General features: G+C 40.6%; 1 protein-coding gene across 1 annotated transcript in view; it reads right to left on the bottom strand.

Annotated features, from left to right (window-relative positions):
* SLC6A2 (solute carrier family 6 member 2) overlaps nt 1-19,657 on the bottom strand; it is a 108,002-nt gene that overhangs the window by 48,883 nt on the left and 39,462 nt on the right. The window contains exons 4-6 of the mRNA XM_073307584.1: nt 10,989-11,127; nt 9,472-9,606; nt 5,050-5,153 (exon numbers count right to left, since the gene is read on the bottom strand). Coding sequence (XP_073163685.1) covers nt 5,050-5,153; nt 9,472-9,606; nt 10,989-11,127 — 378 coding nt within the window. The remainder of the gene's footprint in view (nt 1-5,049; nt 5,154-9,471; nt 9,607-10,988; nt 11,128-19,657) is intronic.

Genomic DNA, 19,657 nt, shown 5'->3' on the forward strand with positions numbered 1-19,657 from the left:
TAGAATATCAGGGTTGGAAGAGATCCCAGGAGGTCATCTAGTCCAACCCCCTGCTCAAAGCAGAACGAACACCAACTAAATCATCCCAGCCAGGGCTTTGTCAAGCCCAACCTTAAAAACTTCTAAGGAAGGAGATTTCACCACCTCCCTAGGTAACGCATTCCAGTGTTATGTACATTTATGTCAAAATTAAATCTGGCCACAGTTGTCAACATTAATTTGGAATGTCAGCCCCATCCTAATACACGTATTACAACTGGTCACCTGGTTCTGAACTTCAACTTTTAATTGAACATTTTTTGTTGAAATTCCAAATGTTTACAAAAAGAGGACATTGCTCCTCCCCACCCTCCATTTTGCACTAGCTCTAGCATTTATTTGTGGTGCGTACATTAATGCAAAGAAAGTGATCATAATTTGTTAGGTATTTAATGAGTCAGAGGCTGAGAATGTTTCCCCCTTTCCTCCCCATTGTTAAAGATCAGTAACAGCAAGATTTTATAAACCTCATTGTCTTTTGCAAGGCTGTCATCTTCATAATGACACCTGCAAATATACCTCACGGGCTGTTCGCTGTAAACTGCTCTGTTCAAATTTTCTCTAGCAAATCTGTCCTTCATACATTTTTTTTTAAAGTTTAGCCAGCTCTTCCATGTAAACTTATGGTAATACATTCCCCCAGAGCACAGGAGAAAGTTCCACCTCAGCATGATAATTCCCCAGAACTATGAATGTTTGATGTTTAGTGGCATCGGGGAGCCAGCTGCAGCAGGATCAGTCTCCTAGCAACACACTGGGCATAGCTGACCCTAGCAGGAGCTGCTTTGCCTCATTGACTGTACTTCCTGACAGGTGGGGATGGCGGAGCTAAGCTACACCTTGACCCAGTAGTGGCCAGAGCTTGCCGGCTGCTCACCGCATTGCACACTGCAGCTGTGCTGAACCCTGCTTCCTGTGCCTTTTCTTTCTCCCATCCAGCCTATGCCTGCCCATGTCCAGCCTCCTCTTGTGCCCACTTCAGTTCCTAGCCTTCCCCATCCTTGACGCCTTTGGCTCTGACCCCCAGCTCAGCTCCCCGACCGTGTCTCCAGCTAGCCCATTGGCTCTGGCATCCGTCTTCTGATCCCTGTGTCTGACCCTCAGCTTTGCTCCCATCTACACCCATGGTTGTCCTTTGGCATTGATCCTTGACTCTGTGCTAAGCCCCAGACCAGGCAACCCCTATGACTCCGACTGTTAGGCCCAACCACCCACATCCTGTTCATGATCCTGACAAGTGGCATAAAGACAAGCCTTATGCAAAATGTAAGTAATATGATTAATTGGCTTTAGTCATGTCATGAACTCCATTCCACAGAGGATTGTTCAATACTTTCAGCCTTAAGTATGCAATACCCAGGCTTCACAGGCCCCTAGTTAAAATCAAATGAACCACAACAGGATTGTCAAAATAGATCTGTTTTACAAGTAGATATAATGAGTTCCATACAGTCTGCTGTTGGAGAAGACCTTTAAAATTGAGGTCCTGTCTCCAGTGTGTGGACACCAGTCATACACCATAGTGCTTTTGTTAATGATAGAGTTTGCCTTAGCCAGAGTTTCCACATCTGTCACATTTAATTACCTCACTGCACCCAGATTTGACTGTATTTCTGTAGAGCAGTGTGTACATAAGAGGAAGGACTAACTCAGGCCTATATACTTGTAAAATTTTCTTTGGACTCCTTCAGGAGAAAATTTGCCAAGTATCTGCAGGGGTGAAAGTAACTTAAGAGACTTACCGGTACACAGGGCCGGGATCTTGAGCAAGGTGTGTGTATGTGTGCAGGGGGTTGGGGGTCACTCGGGCGGAAGGGGCAGGGCCTTGGGTGGAAGGGGTGGGGCCTTTAAATCCCCGGGCCCTTTAAATCACCGCCGGAGCCTGAGGGCTCCTGGCCACTACCACTATCCCGGGGCTCTGGTGGTGATTTAAAGGGCCCGGGACTCTGGCTGTGGTAGTGGCAGCCGGAAGCCCCGGGCCCTTTTAATTTTTCGGCCTGGGGAACCTGCCCCCTGCCAGTATGGTTGGCTGTGTATCGGCTCTTACCAATATGCCGGACCGGACCGGCTTACCTTCACCTCTGAATATCTGTGAAATATTATGGCCAAGGTCATCATTACCATTTCCCTCAATTCCAGAACATTCACATGTAAGTAGCTTTTTCCATTTGCATCATCAACCACATACTTTACCCCATTTTTAAGCTGACAGATTTACGTGCAAAATATAGAAGTTGACAAAATGTTGTGTTGCAATGCTTCAGCACTTCAGACTCTCTGGCTCTGATTTGCCACTGTGTTGCCCCAGTTTTACACCTGCGTAACTATTGATTTCAGTGGAGTTCCACTGGCGTAAAACAACTGGAGTAATATAGTGGTGAATCATGCCCTTTATTTGGAAATACAATGCTAATTTAAATGTGTTTTGTTCCACTTCAGTAAAGCGTTGCCAATATAATAAAGATGTCACTGACATACTCCACAGTATTTTACCAAAGAATGGATTCATTTAAGTGTCAATTGTCTTTGAATGGAAGCTGGTTTATAGGATTAAAGATAAAACATAATATTTTAGAAACACTGCAGATCGCTCTACAATACAGCCAGAGTGATTCTGGTAAACTACATAAGACAAGTGTAATAAGCTCAGCACAGTTTAATGTAATTTGAGGTATTGCCTCAAGGCATTTATTTTAAGTTCCAGAGTGTATTTCATGGCAAATTTACTCAGGGTACAGAATAAAACAATTATGTAGGAAACATCTTAAAGCCAGGCTTCCTAGAAATCTGTAAGATTAATGTTAACCTAATTGTAGAATGCAATGATTGCCACTTTGGAGAATAGCTATTATTAGAGGTGTCATTTTTACTACAGCATTACCCACATTAATGTCACCTAACATGAAAACCCACTTGTGAATCTAAAGTTACAGTGGGCTTGGTCCAAAGCTCACTGAAATCAATTGGAATCTCTCCGTGGACTTCAAAGGACTTTGGATCAAGCCCTGTGTTCAGAGAATTGAACAAATTTAACAGACCGTTCCAGCAAACTAAAATCTCTATAGTCTTTTGTGCTTTTTATGGACTGCTATAGGCGTGTTTGTTAAAGGCATGGTAGGTGCCCATTTTCCTCTTTATGGTAATATATCCAGTACTACTATATTCCAGCAAATTTTAGGAAAACGATATATTGCTAAACTAGGCTTACCATTCAAGTGTCACAGTGTGTCTGTGCAAGTCCTTTTGGTGAGACCCGTGACTAGGCTACTGGCCCAGGCAGGGAATAAGGGCGCCCTTATACCCCTTCATGGGCTTCATGCTACTACACGCCTAGAGCAGGGAGGAGTGGCGTGGCACTGTGATTGAGAGGTCTGTCTCAAACTCCTGCAACTACTTCTGGGATGGTGCAGCTTATGCACCACTCAGGGCTGTTTCTACAGTCACCACCAAGCCCTTTGCTTCCTAGCTTTTACTCACAGATGTTTTCAAAAGGAGCTACTGTAGGTAACTGTTAGCACCCAGCCCAGGACTATCTAACATGCAGCGATGTTCTCTGATGCTTTCTATTATGGGTATGTTCAGGCACTCCAGTTTATTCCTCTGGTGAGGCTATCTTACAGGAACTCCATTTTTGTTGTCTTTTTGCATTACAAATATTCTGGATTAAAATCCATATTTTTGAATAAAATCCTAAACTGGATTTACAAGCAATGCATTATTAAACCCGAAAGACATTTTGTGGTTTACTTGTCATTCTTTGTGCTTTTTGCACTTCTCTTAGGTTGGGCATTTCAAAGAGACTAGTCAGTCTGGCCCACAAATGCTGACCCACACACACAAACACTAGGCAAATGAAATGCCCCAGAATGTGAGTCCTTTAAAGCCAAACTAGCCACAATAATGGAGACCTTGGGGAAACACTTTAATTAAAATTTGTACAAAAAAAGTATCCCTTTGATCGGTAAAAAAACCCTTCAAAATTCAAAGTTTTTCAGCTAGTTCCATTCTTTAGGTCTTTTTGATAAAGCAGCATAGTAGACACACACAGAACAATTAAAACACACATTCAAATGATTGACATTAAAATGTAAAGTAACAGTGTCTGTCTCTTACTATTTCTCTGTACAGTGCCTCCCACAATGGGACCTCCAGCCCTGGTTGGGACCCCTATGCACAATGGCCCTGATTCAGCAAAGCACGTATGTACATGTTGAACTTGAACTATGTGTTTTGCTGAATCAAGGCCTACTGAAAAAAAAATCACAAATAGGTAATCTGGAAACATAAAATCCCTTTAGGATTTGACTCTAAACTCCTCGTTTCTGTTAAACTTGAACAAACGAGGAAACATCCTCCTGCTTCTCTGGGGTTGTGGACCAATCAGATTTCAATGAATATTCTCTCTTGTCTCTAGTGCTACTTGTGAAAGACAAATATAATTGCAGTTTACACAGCTTTCTAAAATTAATCCTATACTGTTGGACAGGAGAGCCAATAACTTTGCAGGTTCTTATTGCTGAACTTTCAGCAAAGAAGTACTTTGGGTGTGTTTGGGTCACGTTTTGGGTTGGTTCTTATGTCCAAATCAGAATGCCAGTCAATAATAAAATCACAATTAAATGAATGAAGTACACTAGTGCATATTAGGTTGTAATTATCAGTTCCACTGGCTAAGTAAATAACAATACATAATAGAACATACCTGTTACCTGTATAACGTACTATTATATAAAACAGATATATTTTATTATATTATAGGTATATTATATAGGATACCATTATATATATAATCAGAAGTAAAAAAACTCCAAAGCTAACATGAAAATAGAGTTCTTGAATTGTGAAATACGTATCAAGAAATAAATACATAAAAAATTAGATTACATTCCAAATTTCTCAGATATTTTATTGGAACCTTGGTATCAGAGTGCAAGTAAAGTGAGTCTGAAATCAGAGCTTTTTAAAGTCAATTGTCATTATCAGGTAGTAATGAGAAATAGACTCTCTTACCTATAACAGTTGTTGTCAAACTTATTATAACTAGCAAATGCAATTAAAACTCCAAACCCAGCTCCTAAAGAGTAAAATATCTGAGTGGCTGCGTCAATCCATACCTGCATAAAGAGATGAAAATTATTAGATGTGTTAGCTTAGTTTAAAAGAGAAAAGTTGAGTGACATGACAGAACTGTATGGTTAGAACTAGCTTTGGATATCTATTGAAATAATATCTCATCATACTCCATGACTACAGAACCATAAATATTTCCCAGCCCGTCAAGAACCAAGGCATGGGACTGGACTATTGGGACTGGACTGGACTAAGTCAAGGACTGGACTATTTCAACAAAGAGGCAAACTCTAAAGCAATAGCAAAACCTAAGTGTGTGCAGAGTGGTATTATAGGAGTGCTGGTAGCTTATTGAACTTCCACAGGGTACAGAAATGATTAATTGATTTTTTTGCTGCGTTGTGGCAATACACTTCCCACTAGCGCTGGGTTAATTTGGATTGCACAGTCAGAAATAAAAATAGTCAACAGGTTAGGAGTTATGGAATGTTTTCCTTTCCCACAGGAGAGTTTATTGCATGGGACCATTATTACAGTTTATATGATGCTTTCTTCCATCAGAGGTCGAAGTCTGATTGACATGCTTTGAATAGGACGTCTAAGAGATATTCCTTCTCAAGTCTCACTCATTTAAAGGGCCAAGAACTATTGCTATGATAGTCATTAAGTTCCACCACTTCATCTGCTCAGACTGTATAGAGCCCATTCCAGAGCCAATGCCTGGATTTTAAACTAGGATCCTGAAAATACAGGCAGAGGAGGTCAGATGAACTGTTTTATGAAGGTTTTCAAATGTCTCTTCCCTCAAGTATCACATTGAGAAGTCAAAAGCTCACGGCTTGATCCCAAGAGGTTCTGAAGCTAAGAGGAGCTGAGAGTCCTCAGCACCTCACAGACTCAGAATGTTTGGATTTAGCCGAATCTGCCAAATATAGCCCGAGGCTAAAACACCTGTGGGTGTGTGTTGAGCAAAAGAACTCTAGGATGTATTGCTATCAGCTGCTGGTGCTGCTAACACTCCACATCCCACTTGTTGGAAAAGTTGCGCAAAGTCTCAACACAAGGAATTTTTTAAAATAAACTATACTTGGGAATGCCATACTGACACCACAAGGTACTTGTATTGCTTTTTGATAGGTCACTGGCTCTTTGCCACTTTGTGTCCTGCCACTGGATTTGTAGCTGCTTATGCTAGTTCTGTATTTTTGGCCCAATTCAAAAGCACTTAAGTCTCACTGGCTTTAAGATGACTTTAGCACATGCTGTATAGGGATGGATTTAAGCATGGGCTTAGAGTTAAGCACGTGCTTCTGTGCCTTGCTAAATCTGAACCTTGGATTGAAATAATCCTCTGTGTTAACCCAATTAGCTGCTGTGCAGATCGAGATAAGGAGTAAGCAGCAGAAGACAGAAGTCATTAAAAAGTCAAGGTTCCATGCAAAATATTCCTTGTAATAACAAACAGGATGCAACACAGAGACAATGGGGCTGGGCTCTTCTACAATTTACGCTGATGTTATTCTACTAATTTCAATAGAGTTACTTCTGACTCACACCGTGATCCAGTTTAACTGTATCCTATAGTATTTGAATTTGTATGTACCATTACAAAAAATTCTGGGAGGTTGTAGTCAGTCTTTCACTCCAAGCTTCCTTCCTGTTTATATTACTATAACTTTTGTTCCTACACTACTTCTTCCATGTATGGACTTGCAATATTACTGCACAATACAGAGAGGAAGGGGAAATACTAAGTGAATCCCCAGACATGATGTAATTTTCAGGAAACTTCTTATGATGTCCAAAGGAGCAAATACCTCCTTCCTGGCCTAGAATTCCTGATGACTCTGGTTTTATTAATCACTCACTGCTGTTCCTTTTGTGGAACAGAAGTACTGCTGCCATTTACAAAGATTTTTAAATTAATCACTTGATTTTTGTGCCGTGGAGCCAACAGTATCAAGCTTTGTGCTGCTGGACTTGTCAGCAAGGAATGTATGTAGGCCCTGTTCCCTTCAGATCTCTTCAAAACAACATTTCTATCTGTATTCTTAATGGGTCTGATCTGGCACAGTGCTTGTTTTACTGGCAATGGAAGCCTCTCATGAGTTGCTGAACACCTTGCAGCAGTGAGCCCTATAAACTCTTGGCATGAGGGGACCTTATGCCTTTTACATTAGGACTTTTGATCCTAGAGCAGAGCAGATTGTAGAACAATGCAATTTATCTGTGACTTTTATTTGCTGCTGTTCTTCACTGGGGAAAAAATATTCATAAATCAAAGGCTCTTGCCGAAACACACTGAACTGGTACTCAGGCAGCTGTCAAATCTCCCAAAGGCCCAATAACAAGGATTAAGCACACAAACACGTCAATAGAGCCAGCAGGGGCCCCAGCTTCCTCGACAGGGGGTTGCAGAAAGAATAACTCAACAGGCAACTTGGCTTTCCTCTTTCTTGTAAGTGGTCTTCCATCTTTCATCATCCTGTAGGCATTCTCTGTCGGTCTCTCTCTCTCTCTCTCTCTCTCTTATATAAGTAATCTGGAAAACTTGGTGTCAAACAAATATCTTTGTGGCTAGCCAGGTAGCAGCTGTGTAAACTTAAAGCCCAAAAGAGCAATACACAAATATATTCTACAAATGCAGAACACAATTTGAGGACCAGATCCTGAGCTGGTGTGAAGTCAGCATAGCCCCATTTACTTCCAGCTGAGGATCTGGCTCTGAATATTTATTGTTTTCCAAACATCACTTAAAATACTAAGGAAAATGAAATAACTCATGTCCCTTCCCCTGTATTGAGCTACACAGACACACCCCCATTACTGCATATTACACATTTCTGGTATGATGGGAGTGACATTGCTTTGGTGACAGACATGACTCAAGCTGTAATATTTGATCTGGATTTGAAGCACCCCAAAGTGAGTGGGTTCAGATTTGAAGATGTGCTGTGCTATACTGCAACCTACTGTCAATGAAGAGACCTGAACATTGGCTGTTGCATACAGCGGATAAAATTAACATTACCAAAAAAAAAATAAATAAAAAGGGAGGGAAGGGACTGTTTTGATTACAACACATGAAGTAGTCCTGGATTTTGGTACTCAAGCTTCGTATTAACTTTGTCTAGTTTTTCTAACTCTGATGGGCCTCTCTTTAGGTGTTTTCATGCCAGTTTGTTTCTTCTTGCGTTTTTCCAGTTTTCTATTTTGTATCTATTTGAAAAGCACTTAACATTTTCAAGCTGGTCTGTACCAAGGGGATGCCATTGCTTAAGGACTCGTTCTTTTTTCTCCCTAAGTAAAAACAAACAAATAAAAAAAACCCAGCCCTGGGATAAAATCTGTTTGTGATCACTAAATTACTTCCCTCTGGGGCTTTGGAAAGGCTGGTAATTTCATAACGAATTTGAGTGAGTTGACTTGCAGATCTTTTTAATACAATAGGCTGAGGGCAGAAGTTATTCTAATATACAGTAGGTTGAATGTTCTCAGGGCGCTAAGGCCTATAGGGCTATATTGGCTACAAACTGAAAGTATGTGGCCACATTTGCTTTGGCTGACTTACAATGTCAGGCAAAGCTATCGACATATGTACTTTAAGTTTCTAATTCCTTACTACTGAAAGTCTCAGTCATTATAAAGTACAATAAAATGGCTTGCACTGGAATGGCCCTGACAAGTCAGGTATTCATTACCAAACCTCAAATCAGATACTCAACCAAAATTTCAAGTGCCTATTCAAACTGGGAAACATAATCCAAAATGATTTTTTCTCCAAGAAAATCTTCATTTTCAATTAAAAGCTATTTTCTGTAGTCATTAGTTTTCAATGGAAAAATGTCAATCCGCTCTGCTCATTATTCTCTACTAGCAACTGCTGAACATAAAGGGCCAGAAAATAACCAGATCTTACCAACTATTTCCCCAGCATGCAGGAGCTCTCCGCTGGCACAGAGCTGATGCAGCCTGCCTTTGCAGTACCCCGTGGCCACACAGGAAGCGCGTCATCATAGGTAAGGTTTGTGGTCAAAACATGTACAGTTTCTTAGGGACAGGAAGGAGGAATAAGATGAAGCAGCCCCTAGGCTATTCTACTAGTACCAGTGCCCAGAATTGTGCAGATTCATCCTGATACGGCTCCCTGATGCTTTCCTCACTATCAGAGAGTCAGAAACTCTGCACAGTACAGAAACTAGAGGAACGTTCATGTGCCAACAAACATAAATACATCATTTGAGAAACTAACACTAACAATTTAATAACAGCTTCCATTTCTATTAACTCGGACAATAGATAGGAGGGTCTGCAAGGGCTATTATTTCATTATAGGAAGCGAAGATGGAAGAGAGAACTTACCGTAGCTTCTTTTAACCTTCTGAAATCTATGTGAAGGTAAGCATTTATTCCATTGTATGCACCAGGCAATGTGATTCCATGGATTAACAATACAAATAATACAACGTAAGGCAAAGTGGCTGTTATCCACACAACCTGCAGGGGACAAACAGACACCAAATGTTAAATAACCTACTGTTACACAAACTGGAAGTTTTATAAACATGTTGGAGAATCCAGTTGTCCCTTTGTTGCATCTGTTCTCTGGAGGATGTCTTGATTGTTTATCATAAGGGGCACTGTCCTAGCAAAAAAGAACTGTTAGTTACCAGTCATACAGACTAGGAAAATTGCCACAAGTAAAGATAGGTAGTATGTTAAAGTATGAGATGGGTTTGGCAAGTGAGATTATATGTCAGCAGTGCAATGACTATATTATTAATGGTTGTATTAAACTTCTGAGCAAGTTCAGTATGAATTATTTCCAGAAGCATAAGTAGACATGAGCAGATATTTGCTGTAAAAACCATAGAAATATACAAAGCAACTCAGACAGCAAGAATTCTCAGATGTCTTCCACGGCTAGGACTTCTGATTGAGATTGATTCATTCACCATACATTGCCAAGAAATGTTCCATTTTTTCTAATCAACTAAGTAAAATATCAACATGAAAATGAGGAAATGCTGACATTTACGGAAAATATATGGCATAAATGGAGGGTTATAATTGAACTGTTTGTACAATTATACTGTTGTAATTGAAAAGCCAAATAAAGAAAGGCTGTGCATTGAAAGACTAACGAAAGGCTGGGCATTCGACCACATGATTGAAATTAAACCACGGTATGTGAACATTAACTGATTAAAACTGTTGAGGTGGTAGCTAATTTATCAAAATCAAAAATATTCTGAGGTTTGGAAGCTAAAAACTCCTTTTCAGCAAGTTAATAAAGTTGCATCAAGGTCTAATGTCTTAATTCTAAAATATCCAAATGATGTGTCAGTAAATATCCAGGTGGTTTTACTTCAGCTCTTGAGGTACTTCAAAGAATAGTTGCCGAAACCTTTGGAAGTGATAAAGTGTTTAAGTTAGAACGCATGTTTATTTAATAAAAGCAAGGGCCCTTAAACAATACAATGAAAGCTTTAAGCAAGTTTTGCAGAGAACAAGAGACAATCTTTAACCTTTATCCAACTCCAACAGAAGTCAAAGGGAAGACTCACCCATTGACTTTAATGGGCTTTATATCAAGCCTCTAATACTGAACTTAAAGTTAAAAAGCTAACAGAATTTTGCAATGCTGGACACCACTGGAGCAAAGATGATGTAATTGTTGACTCAGATAAAACAGGAGCTGTATCTGAAATGTCCACTCCACTTTGTAGAACAGATAGACAAAGATCTAAAGCTTTGGTCCTAGTGACACTCTTGGGTACAATGATTTACAGGCCCTATTCCCCTTCCCCCCCCCCCAAAGTCACTTTCTAAAAAGGACAAACAACAATATTGAGATACAAGAGCAATATTAGCTCTACCTTTCCTGAAGTCTTCACTCCTTTCCACAGACTAAAGAAAAGAATTATTACTACCACCAAGAGGCATAGAGAGAGCTGCCATCGGGGCGAGCCAAGGTCATGGATTCCACTGCTTTCATGCAGATGCAGTACACCTCGTCTAGACATAAGAGGGGAAGAGAGACAAAAACAAAACAAAAAAACCATCAGGTCACTTCTCATCCTGTGGGCTGCAAGTAGACATGAAAGCTTAATGACAATATATCAGTGGCTTCTCTGCTTAGATTCATAGATACTAAGGTCAGAAGGGACCATTATGATCATCTAGTCTGACCTCCTGCACAACGCAGGCCACAGAATCTCACCCACCCACTCCTGCGATAAACCTCTCACCTATGTCTGAGCTATCGAAGTCCTCAAATCGTGGTTTACAGACTTCAAGGTGCAGAGAATCCTCCAGCAAGTGACCCATGCCCCATGCTACAGAGGAAGGCGAAAATCCACCAGGGCCGCTTCCAATGTGCCCTGGAGGAAAATTCCTTCACGACCCCAAATATGGCGGTCAGCTAAACCCTGAGCATATGGGCATATGCTTGATATAGTTTTTAATAGAGCTGGTCAACATTTTGCATATTTCAATGGACAAAAAAGTTAATATTTTTTCTATTTTGATTAAACCACAGAAAATAAAATGAATGTGTGGACACCCCCTTATTCTCCAGCAGTACAGCTGTTTGAAATATTTCAGATTTTGAAAATGATGAAAAAATATCAATTTTCATATGTATGTGTATATGGTATATGCACCAATACTCTTCCCTCATTTTTGACCAGTTCTAGATTTTACTTAGGCCAATGTCAACTAGAAATCTGGGTCACCACAGCATCAGGAAATGGGAGGTTAAATAATATAACTGTTTTGCTTTGCTAGCTCATCACATCTAATAAAGATGAGTTGCCATAATCTTTTGGCTGGATCTTCAATTTCTGTCTTAATTGGATGAAAAATGCGTTTAAAAATATCATGCCACAGTAAGTAGCTGCTCTGTTTTTATTACATCGTAGGGCCAATAACAGGTAAGGAATGAAAGTACATGGATCAGTGTGTATGTGATGCCCATTGAAGAGTCTTCTCTTTTTTAGAAATTAAAAGGTGAGCTTTAGTTTATATTTTAAGAACAATGAGTGCTAAGACCTGCAGAAACATTAACAAAAATATACAGATAGACTCCTTATGATGCTTAACAAAAAAAAATTCTTCAACCAAATTTATGGACATAAATAGGTTGGGCTTCTTTAGAATAAACCCACAAAGTCTCATTTAAACCTTTTCTCAAAATGTGAATGGAACCCACCTCAAATCTTAATATTCAGAAAAGTTAAACCTGATTCTGCATGCCTTGTTGAACTCACTGAACATTCATTTCCCCCAAATATTCTTTTGAATTTTTAAATGAGTATGCTTCAGTGGTGATCGTTTTCCATGAAAGATCTCACAAATGATCTCACTGTTAGAAACATTTGCCAAAAGATCAATTTCAAATGTGGGTTTGTAAGTAGTTGCACTGGAAGCTTGATTCCAAGAGATCTGTTCCTTTCATCTGGAAAAAGAATCATAACATGGGGGAAGTTTTTGTTTGTTTGTTTCTTAAACCTCAGCAATTTAATGCTAAGGCAGCTGGGGACCAGCTGGACTGAGGGAGTCCCCCTAACCATTATCCCTGTACCAGCTGCAGGGATGAGGACGGTGGCTTCACAACAGCTTTGAGGATTCCCTAACACATGAGATTCTCCAGGGTCGAAGCATCTGGGTGGAGGGCCACTTGGCATTGGCAGAGTAATGCAAAATGACCAGAGTCCATTCCTAGACTGGGACCACCTTCTCCACCAACTGAAGAACAATTCCATATCTCCTCCAACATTGTGAAGAAGTGCTTTTAAGCCTGTCATTTAATGTGTTCTGAGGTAACATAAGCCCTACAGACCTATTTAAAATATCATCAGCTTGAGTGGACATAAACTGGAATATTTATTTTCAAGTCAGACCTGTCGTCACCTGTCTCTCTTCTCAAATCCTTAGTTGATTCACAACTAGTCCAGAAACCTGTCAAAACACAGTATTAATGGAATCAACCTATTTATTTGTTTTTGCTTTTTTGCCACCAACCTCTTTAAGCAGATCTAAATCTAAAAGTACCCAATGGAGGATGGAGAGTGAAACTTGCTGACAGAGGTACTACTTCCGTTTTATAATAAAGTTCTCTAACTCCATTAACAAAACAAGGAAATTGTCAGGTTAGTGACAGCCACAGAGAAAGACAGCAAAGGAAGGCGAAAGTCAGAAGATGTAGTAAAATAATCAGTGATCGTAAGGAAAATCAGTAAACAAAATATTAAGAAAAAGTGATGAAAGATGAAAAACGGAAGTGCGGAAAAACATTACCATATTATTTTTACCTGTGGGGTGGGGTTGGGGGGAGAGAAGAACAATTAGAAAGTAGATAAGGGACTCATTACATTAGGCTGAGCAAGACACAAGAAGTGTTGATAAATCGTTTAGTACGACTTTTAGGCTTTGTAATATTGCAGCCTGACCCCAGAACACAGGGCCGGTGGCATTCAGCTGGAACAGCATTGAAACAATGCTGAGGAACCTCCAGAGAGATAGGAAAACAAGAATTGCTGTAGTGGTGCATCTCGTCCAGTTTCTTGTCAAGGGTGGGTGTAAATGCAAAAGGCCTAATTCTTGTAATTTACATGAAGGCTACTTTACATGACTCTGGCAATGTAAAGGGGACTTAAAGTGGCCATGAATTACAACTGCACCACCTTTGAGGCCCTTTGCATTGTCAGGGCTGTAAACTACCATATAACCAGGCCCGAAGAGTCTTCCTGCCTATCTGTGGAGGTGGGAGAGGCAGGGCTGTGTGGGGTTTCAGACTAGAGGATATTACTGTCAGGGACTTTGCTGTCTCTCTCAGGGAGATTTTATGTTTGCCCTTTTATTGTTATTTTGGAAGCAGTACGTGTTTGGCTCTTTGTGTCTGGAAAGCAGTTCTCCCCACGGGCAGACTCCTCCTACCTGCCCTGCTCCCTTCAGCCTGCTCTTCCTGGACAGATTTCACTCCCCTATTTCCTCCTGGATGGACTACTGTTTCCCCTTCCTCACCTGTATCCTTGAATTTCCACCCATGTGAGGCAGTTCATCTCAACTGAAACCAGAAGACAACTGGCCATCAGTAGTGAGCTATTTATTACACCCTTGCCTTCTGTTCTGCCTCCATAATACATCAAAGTCCTCTCTGATTGATTCTGGATACCAAGGAGCCAAGATAAGGTCCTGCATTTACAATCAGAGCTTTCATTAAACTGAAGAGGCAGGGTAGCCTTAGAGATAGAACACTGGACTGGGACTCAAGAGATGTGTATTCTATTCCTAGCTCTGCTATGGGGTAACCCTGAACAAGTTGCTGCTCCCTGTGTGTCATTTTCCCCATCTGTAAAGGGATAGTGATATTATCGCTGTTGTGAAGTGCTTTGAGATCAATGGATGAAAAGTGCAATATAATAGTTAGGTATTTTTATTAGGTCATCTCTGACCTGAGCCCATCATATCCCCTTTGTGAGCTATTTTGAAAAGTGTTCTTTTAGAACCATTGAAGTATTAAAGCATAACAAGGAAACCTAACTCAATAGAAAGAACACTATATTGTCCATTTAAATATTTTTAAGCCATAGCCTGGGAAAAAAACAAAAACAATAGCTTTCAGAATGGTATTGCCCTTTGTACAACCAAATCCTATGGAGAAACTCCTCAGTAGCTTATTTGTGTGACTAATTCTTACTGAGAGATTCACAGCACTGTACATTGCAAGTATCAGAGATTATTGCACAAGCAGGTGGACTTGAGTATATTAAAATAGAGGCTGTGGTTCCAGTCCATGTCCAATGATAATTCCAAGTTCAATTAAAAGGCTTGTTTTGCCATTGTGATGCAGTTTACAGACCCCACACAGAGACTAAGGGAGTGAAGGAGCTGTACTGGGCCAAAAGGGCCCCACCCTTCAACAGCTGTGGAACATGTTCCAAATAGATGAGCTGGTCAGAAGGGGCCTCTGAAGCAGGGGGAGAGAATGGCTGAAGGGAGGAAGCCAGTTTACAGCCCTGGGAACAGAACAATCTACAGGAGAAGGGTCTGGACTGTGGGTAAGATCTCAATTGGGAGGGTAAAGGCCTGAGCCTTTTCCCTCCCCCACTCCCTGCTGAGAGAGACTAAATGAACATGGGGAAGAGATCTGGGGAATGCTTATTTGGCCAGCTGAGCTGCTGACACTGATTGGGAACTCCCTGCTGGAGCAGGAGAGGGCAGCAGCCACACACCAAACTGCAGATAGAGAGGGGGAAGTAGGGAACAGCCCAGGGGATGCTGATAAGGTGCACCAGGAAGAGGTGACTGAGACATTCCACACCTCTCCCCTTTGGGCCCTGGTCTGTAACAGGAGGGAGAGGTAGGGCCCAGGTCCCCCTAACTTCACACCCCCCTCTTCCATCCGACCAGGAGAACCCTGGAGCACTGGGCAATGAAGATCACACACAGCTTGACCACTAGACCCGCTGACCACCAGGCAAATTAATCTAAGGACTTTGGGGGTGGAAGGACTGTTGAGCCATGGCCTGCCAGTCTCTGAGCAAAACCAGCTACAGCCATCCTCAATTTTTTAGTTGAAAGAGGTATTGGTTTACATTCGTGTTGGACCAATAGAAGGAATTTCACATACACAATATACAGAAAGGCAGGTTTCAATGGCAAAGTATATCTGCCCTCAGAGGGATTTGTTGATGAATTGATATTTTGGCAAATACATCATACAATCTGACAGTCATTCATTTTGACACGCTTGTATTAAAAACAGAAGTATGTTTCTTGTCCTTATGTTAGAACATATAAACTTCTGGATATTAACTGATGTAGTGATGTTTTTGACAAATGCATTTGTTGTCAAAAGCCTCAATGTTGGTTTTTTTGTTTTTTTTTTTATCTTAAATCTTACAGGAGAAAACTTTTGACATCTAAATCTTCTGAGGACAAGTAATTTTAGGGTATGTGGGTTATGGTATAGGCACCTATAGAGATGTCTATTGGAGTTGCAAGTGCCCAGTTCCTCCAAAATTCAGACATTAAAGATTTATCAAGTTAGCCTCCCAAAATTTGTGGCACTTAAAATTAGAGGCCGCTTTTGAAAATTTGGGCTTAATTTACTTTCCCAGGATCACAGAGCAATAGAAACGCCTATAGAGAGACAGAACCTAAACCAAGAGTTCTGAGATCTAGTCCCTACTCTGATCTAGACTAATTATCACTTTAATTTTTAAGTTTAGACAGCCATCCTGGTCAGAAGATGCTAGAGGGACTTACACTATATACTGTATGTCAGTGGTTCTCAACCTATTTACCATTGTGGGCCACATATGAAGCTCTGTGTGTGTTATGTGGGCCACATCCACGCAATAGATGTACTACTTGTAGGGCCCTCAGGATGTCACATGGGCTGCACATGTGTGCTGATTGAGCTGAGGTGGCCCAAGGCTGCAGGATGAGAGTGACTGCTGTGTGTAAACTACAGAAACTAAAATTACTGCTCTCTGCTAATTACATTTATAATGCAATTTGAAATGTGTTCATTGTGCTCATTCCTGCAATTGGAAGAATCACATACGTGTATCCATCAAGTTGTGGTCATAATTTTAAATAATTATTGGTGCTGGTTTCCTTAAATGTGTAATGTACAGTGTATACTACAAAGTACGTACAAAGAGACAGGCAATTTATCAGTGGCTCTGGCTGGTATATTATGAACTGCTGGTTGATCTAAAAGAAATGGTATTAGATTTTGATGAATGTTAATCCTGAGCTGATAAATGGCCGCTTTGGGATTTAACTCTTCACAGAGAGAGAATATTAATCCCAACCCACTGAAGTCTTTGCTCTACTTAATGTTGCCATTTAATTATTAATACTGGCCTCCCTTGTTATGTGTACAAGGCTTAGGCACATTAAAGTTTACACTGCACTTTGAAGCAGCTGCTTGTTAAAGCTGATTTTTGCACCAACTCTCTTGAGGTTTGCAAATAAAAATAGAACACTTTGGTTTAACCCCTTGGATGCTCTAATGAATAGCAGAAACACAAAGTGAGACATATTAGCCTAAGTAAGAAGCAAAGCAACAAGGGCATTTCAAGAAAATTCATGTCCTCTGAAGTATGTATCATTTGTGGTTGCCAATGGAGTATTCCTTGACTAACAGTTTTGTAAACTCTTACCATGCAGGTCTGTTAACCAAAGTCCCAATTCTGCAATGAGCTCACTAAATACTTGCACCTATGCTTGCATGGAGACACTCTGATTTCAATGGGGCAGCATGCAAGTACAAGGGTTTGGCAGTATGGAGCTCATTGCAGGAGCAGGGTCCAAGTGCCCTTGACTGCTGCATGATAAGGACATGAACACACAAATCCTCCTTTCATGGCTAAAGTTTACTATAATACTAAGCTGTGGAAAGTCCACATAGAGAGGCTCTGCCTCAGGTTGTCAAGATTTCAAATCTAGGGAAACTCAACAGGAGCTGACTTCAGCTCTTGTAATCCTTTATAGGGCAAGAGGCAGTTGCTCAGATAGCTGGATACTCTCACCAAACCACACGGCTTTATTCATGAAAAGTAACACTTTGAATTGCTCCTAGAAGTTAATGGAAAATGAGTGTATTGCATGCAGGACAGGTGTAATCTATTGATGTTGACTCTGCAATATACCATTGCTTGGAGCCCCTCTGGAAACTTAAACTAGCATAGATGTTACTAAGTCCCCTAGTTTCAGGTTTTGCTATAAAATCTAAATTCAGATCAGGTTTGCTAAGGTTTATGAACCCCTCAAATAGGGCTGGTCAAGTATGACAATTTCCTAAGAATATGCAAGCACATTTAAATGATCTCGTTTGCTTTGTACTCACATTTCATTTGTGTTCCCCTTTCTATGAGTAGGCCTCAAACAAATTTTACTGATGTGAATTCTTGTGGGAAACAAATATCCCAGCTGTACATGAGAGTATTTGTGGGAACGTGATTTTAAATTTGCACACAAGTATTTGTACCAGAAAGGCTTTCACACTCATCCAATCAGAGAAAAGAATCAATAGCATGGGACTTTGACTTATTTGACTGTCTCAAAATGTCTAACATGTTAAAATAGAAAATATACAATATTCTCAGAGAACTGTTAACCATCAGTTCATGGGGTTATAAACAATTTGCTAAAATATTTCTTGAATGCTTCTGAATAGCTAATAAACCTGAGGTAATTTGCTTATGGCTCTTCCAGTGGCAGAAGACAGCAAGATTCACTGGATAAATTATTCAATATGGGGCCTGATCCAAAACCCACTGAAGTCAATGGGAGTCTTTTCATTGCCTTCAGTGGATTTGGAACAGGTCTATGGGACAGACACACAAAGCTAGAACCAAGCTCAGTATTTGCATGAGTCCTTCTGAAGAGAAACTCCCCAGTTTTACCCAGCCCTAACCTTTGTCAGAAACATCTGGAAATCCCTCCTTTTCAATGACCATTCCAAAGAGGTGATTAAGTTAGGGATCCAGAAAAATTATTATGGACGTCTTGCTTTCCTAATCAAACCTTCAGATTTGTATTTTGGATCTGGCTGCAGCGTGAGCTCAGGAGAAAACTCTGAGAGGCTCAAAGCTGAACAATGCTGTACACACTTATGAACTAGATCTTGTTGCCTGCTAAACTCGAATATAATTGAAAGTTGCTGACAACTCCTGACCCTTTTCAGCCTAGCATGAGCTAGGATTTTTCTTCTTATGGAACATAACCAACAGAATATCAGACTGTCCCTTTCCATTCATTTTTGGCAATGCTTAAAGAGGTGCTAGGACTCAAGCCATTTTTTAATTTCATAATTGATGCGGCAAGCCCAGAGGCACCGGGGCTCTGACCTGCCTGGCCCAGAGGCGCCGGGCATCAGCTATGGCACAAATTAAGCCCTGGATTTTGGCCTCTGATGTCATGTTATTTGTGACCAGAATTGCTGACACTTGCTCCTGAAACAATTTTAAACAGATACTTAAGTCTGTTCTGTTATACTGAATGGAAGGCTATTAACAGGATTGTGTTAGTCAGCATTCAACAAAGTAAGCCAACACACTTTAAAACAGTGTATGCTCAAGAAGGGGAACTCACTGGCAAGAAATTGAGGGCAAGAATTCAGCAGGATTAAAAAAAGGGTTAGACATTATAAAAGTAAGTGTGTGTGTGTGTGTATACACACACACACAATCCCTGCAGGTACTTAAGAGGATACAAAAATTAAGGGATAAACCCTCATACTTAAGGGGATTACCTAAATTACTGATTTATGGTGGGTAGGAAAAAATTCTCTCCTATAGAGAGTTTATTCCATAACTGTCTACACTGGGGTTTGCTACAGCTTTCTCTGAAGCACCTTCCTCTGGCCTCTGGCAAGAGACAGGATACTGGACTATGTGGCCCACTGGTCTGATCTCTTATGGTATTTCCTATTAGGAACTACTGTCCAAACCAGTAACCGCGCAGTTGGCCAAATAAAGTTAAGTCACTTCAATTTTGATTTTGTGATTACATTCTCACATGCAGAGTT

The sequence above is a fragment of the Lepidochelys kempii genome, chromosome 12 (assembly GCF_965140265.1).
Source record: "Lepidochelys kempii isolate rLepKem1 chromosome 12, rLepKem1.hap2, whole genome shotgun sequence".
Taxonomy (NCBI): Eukaryota; Metazoa; Chordata; order Testudines; family Cheloniidae; genus Lepidochelys; species Lepidochelys kempii.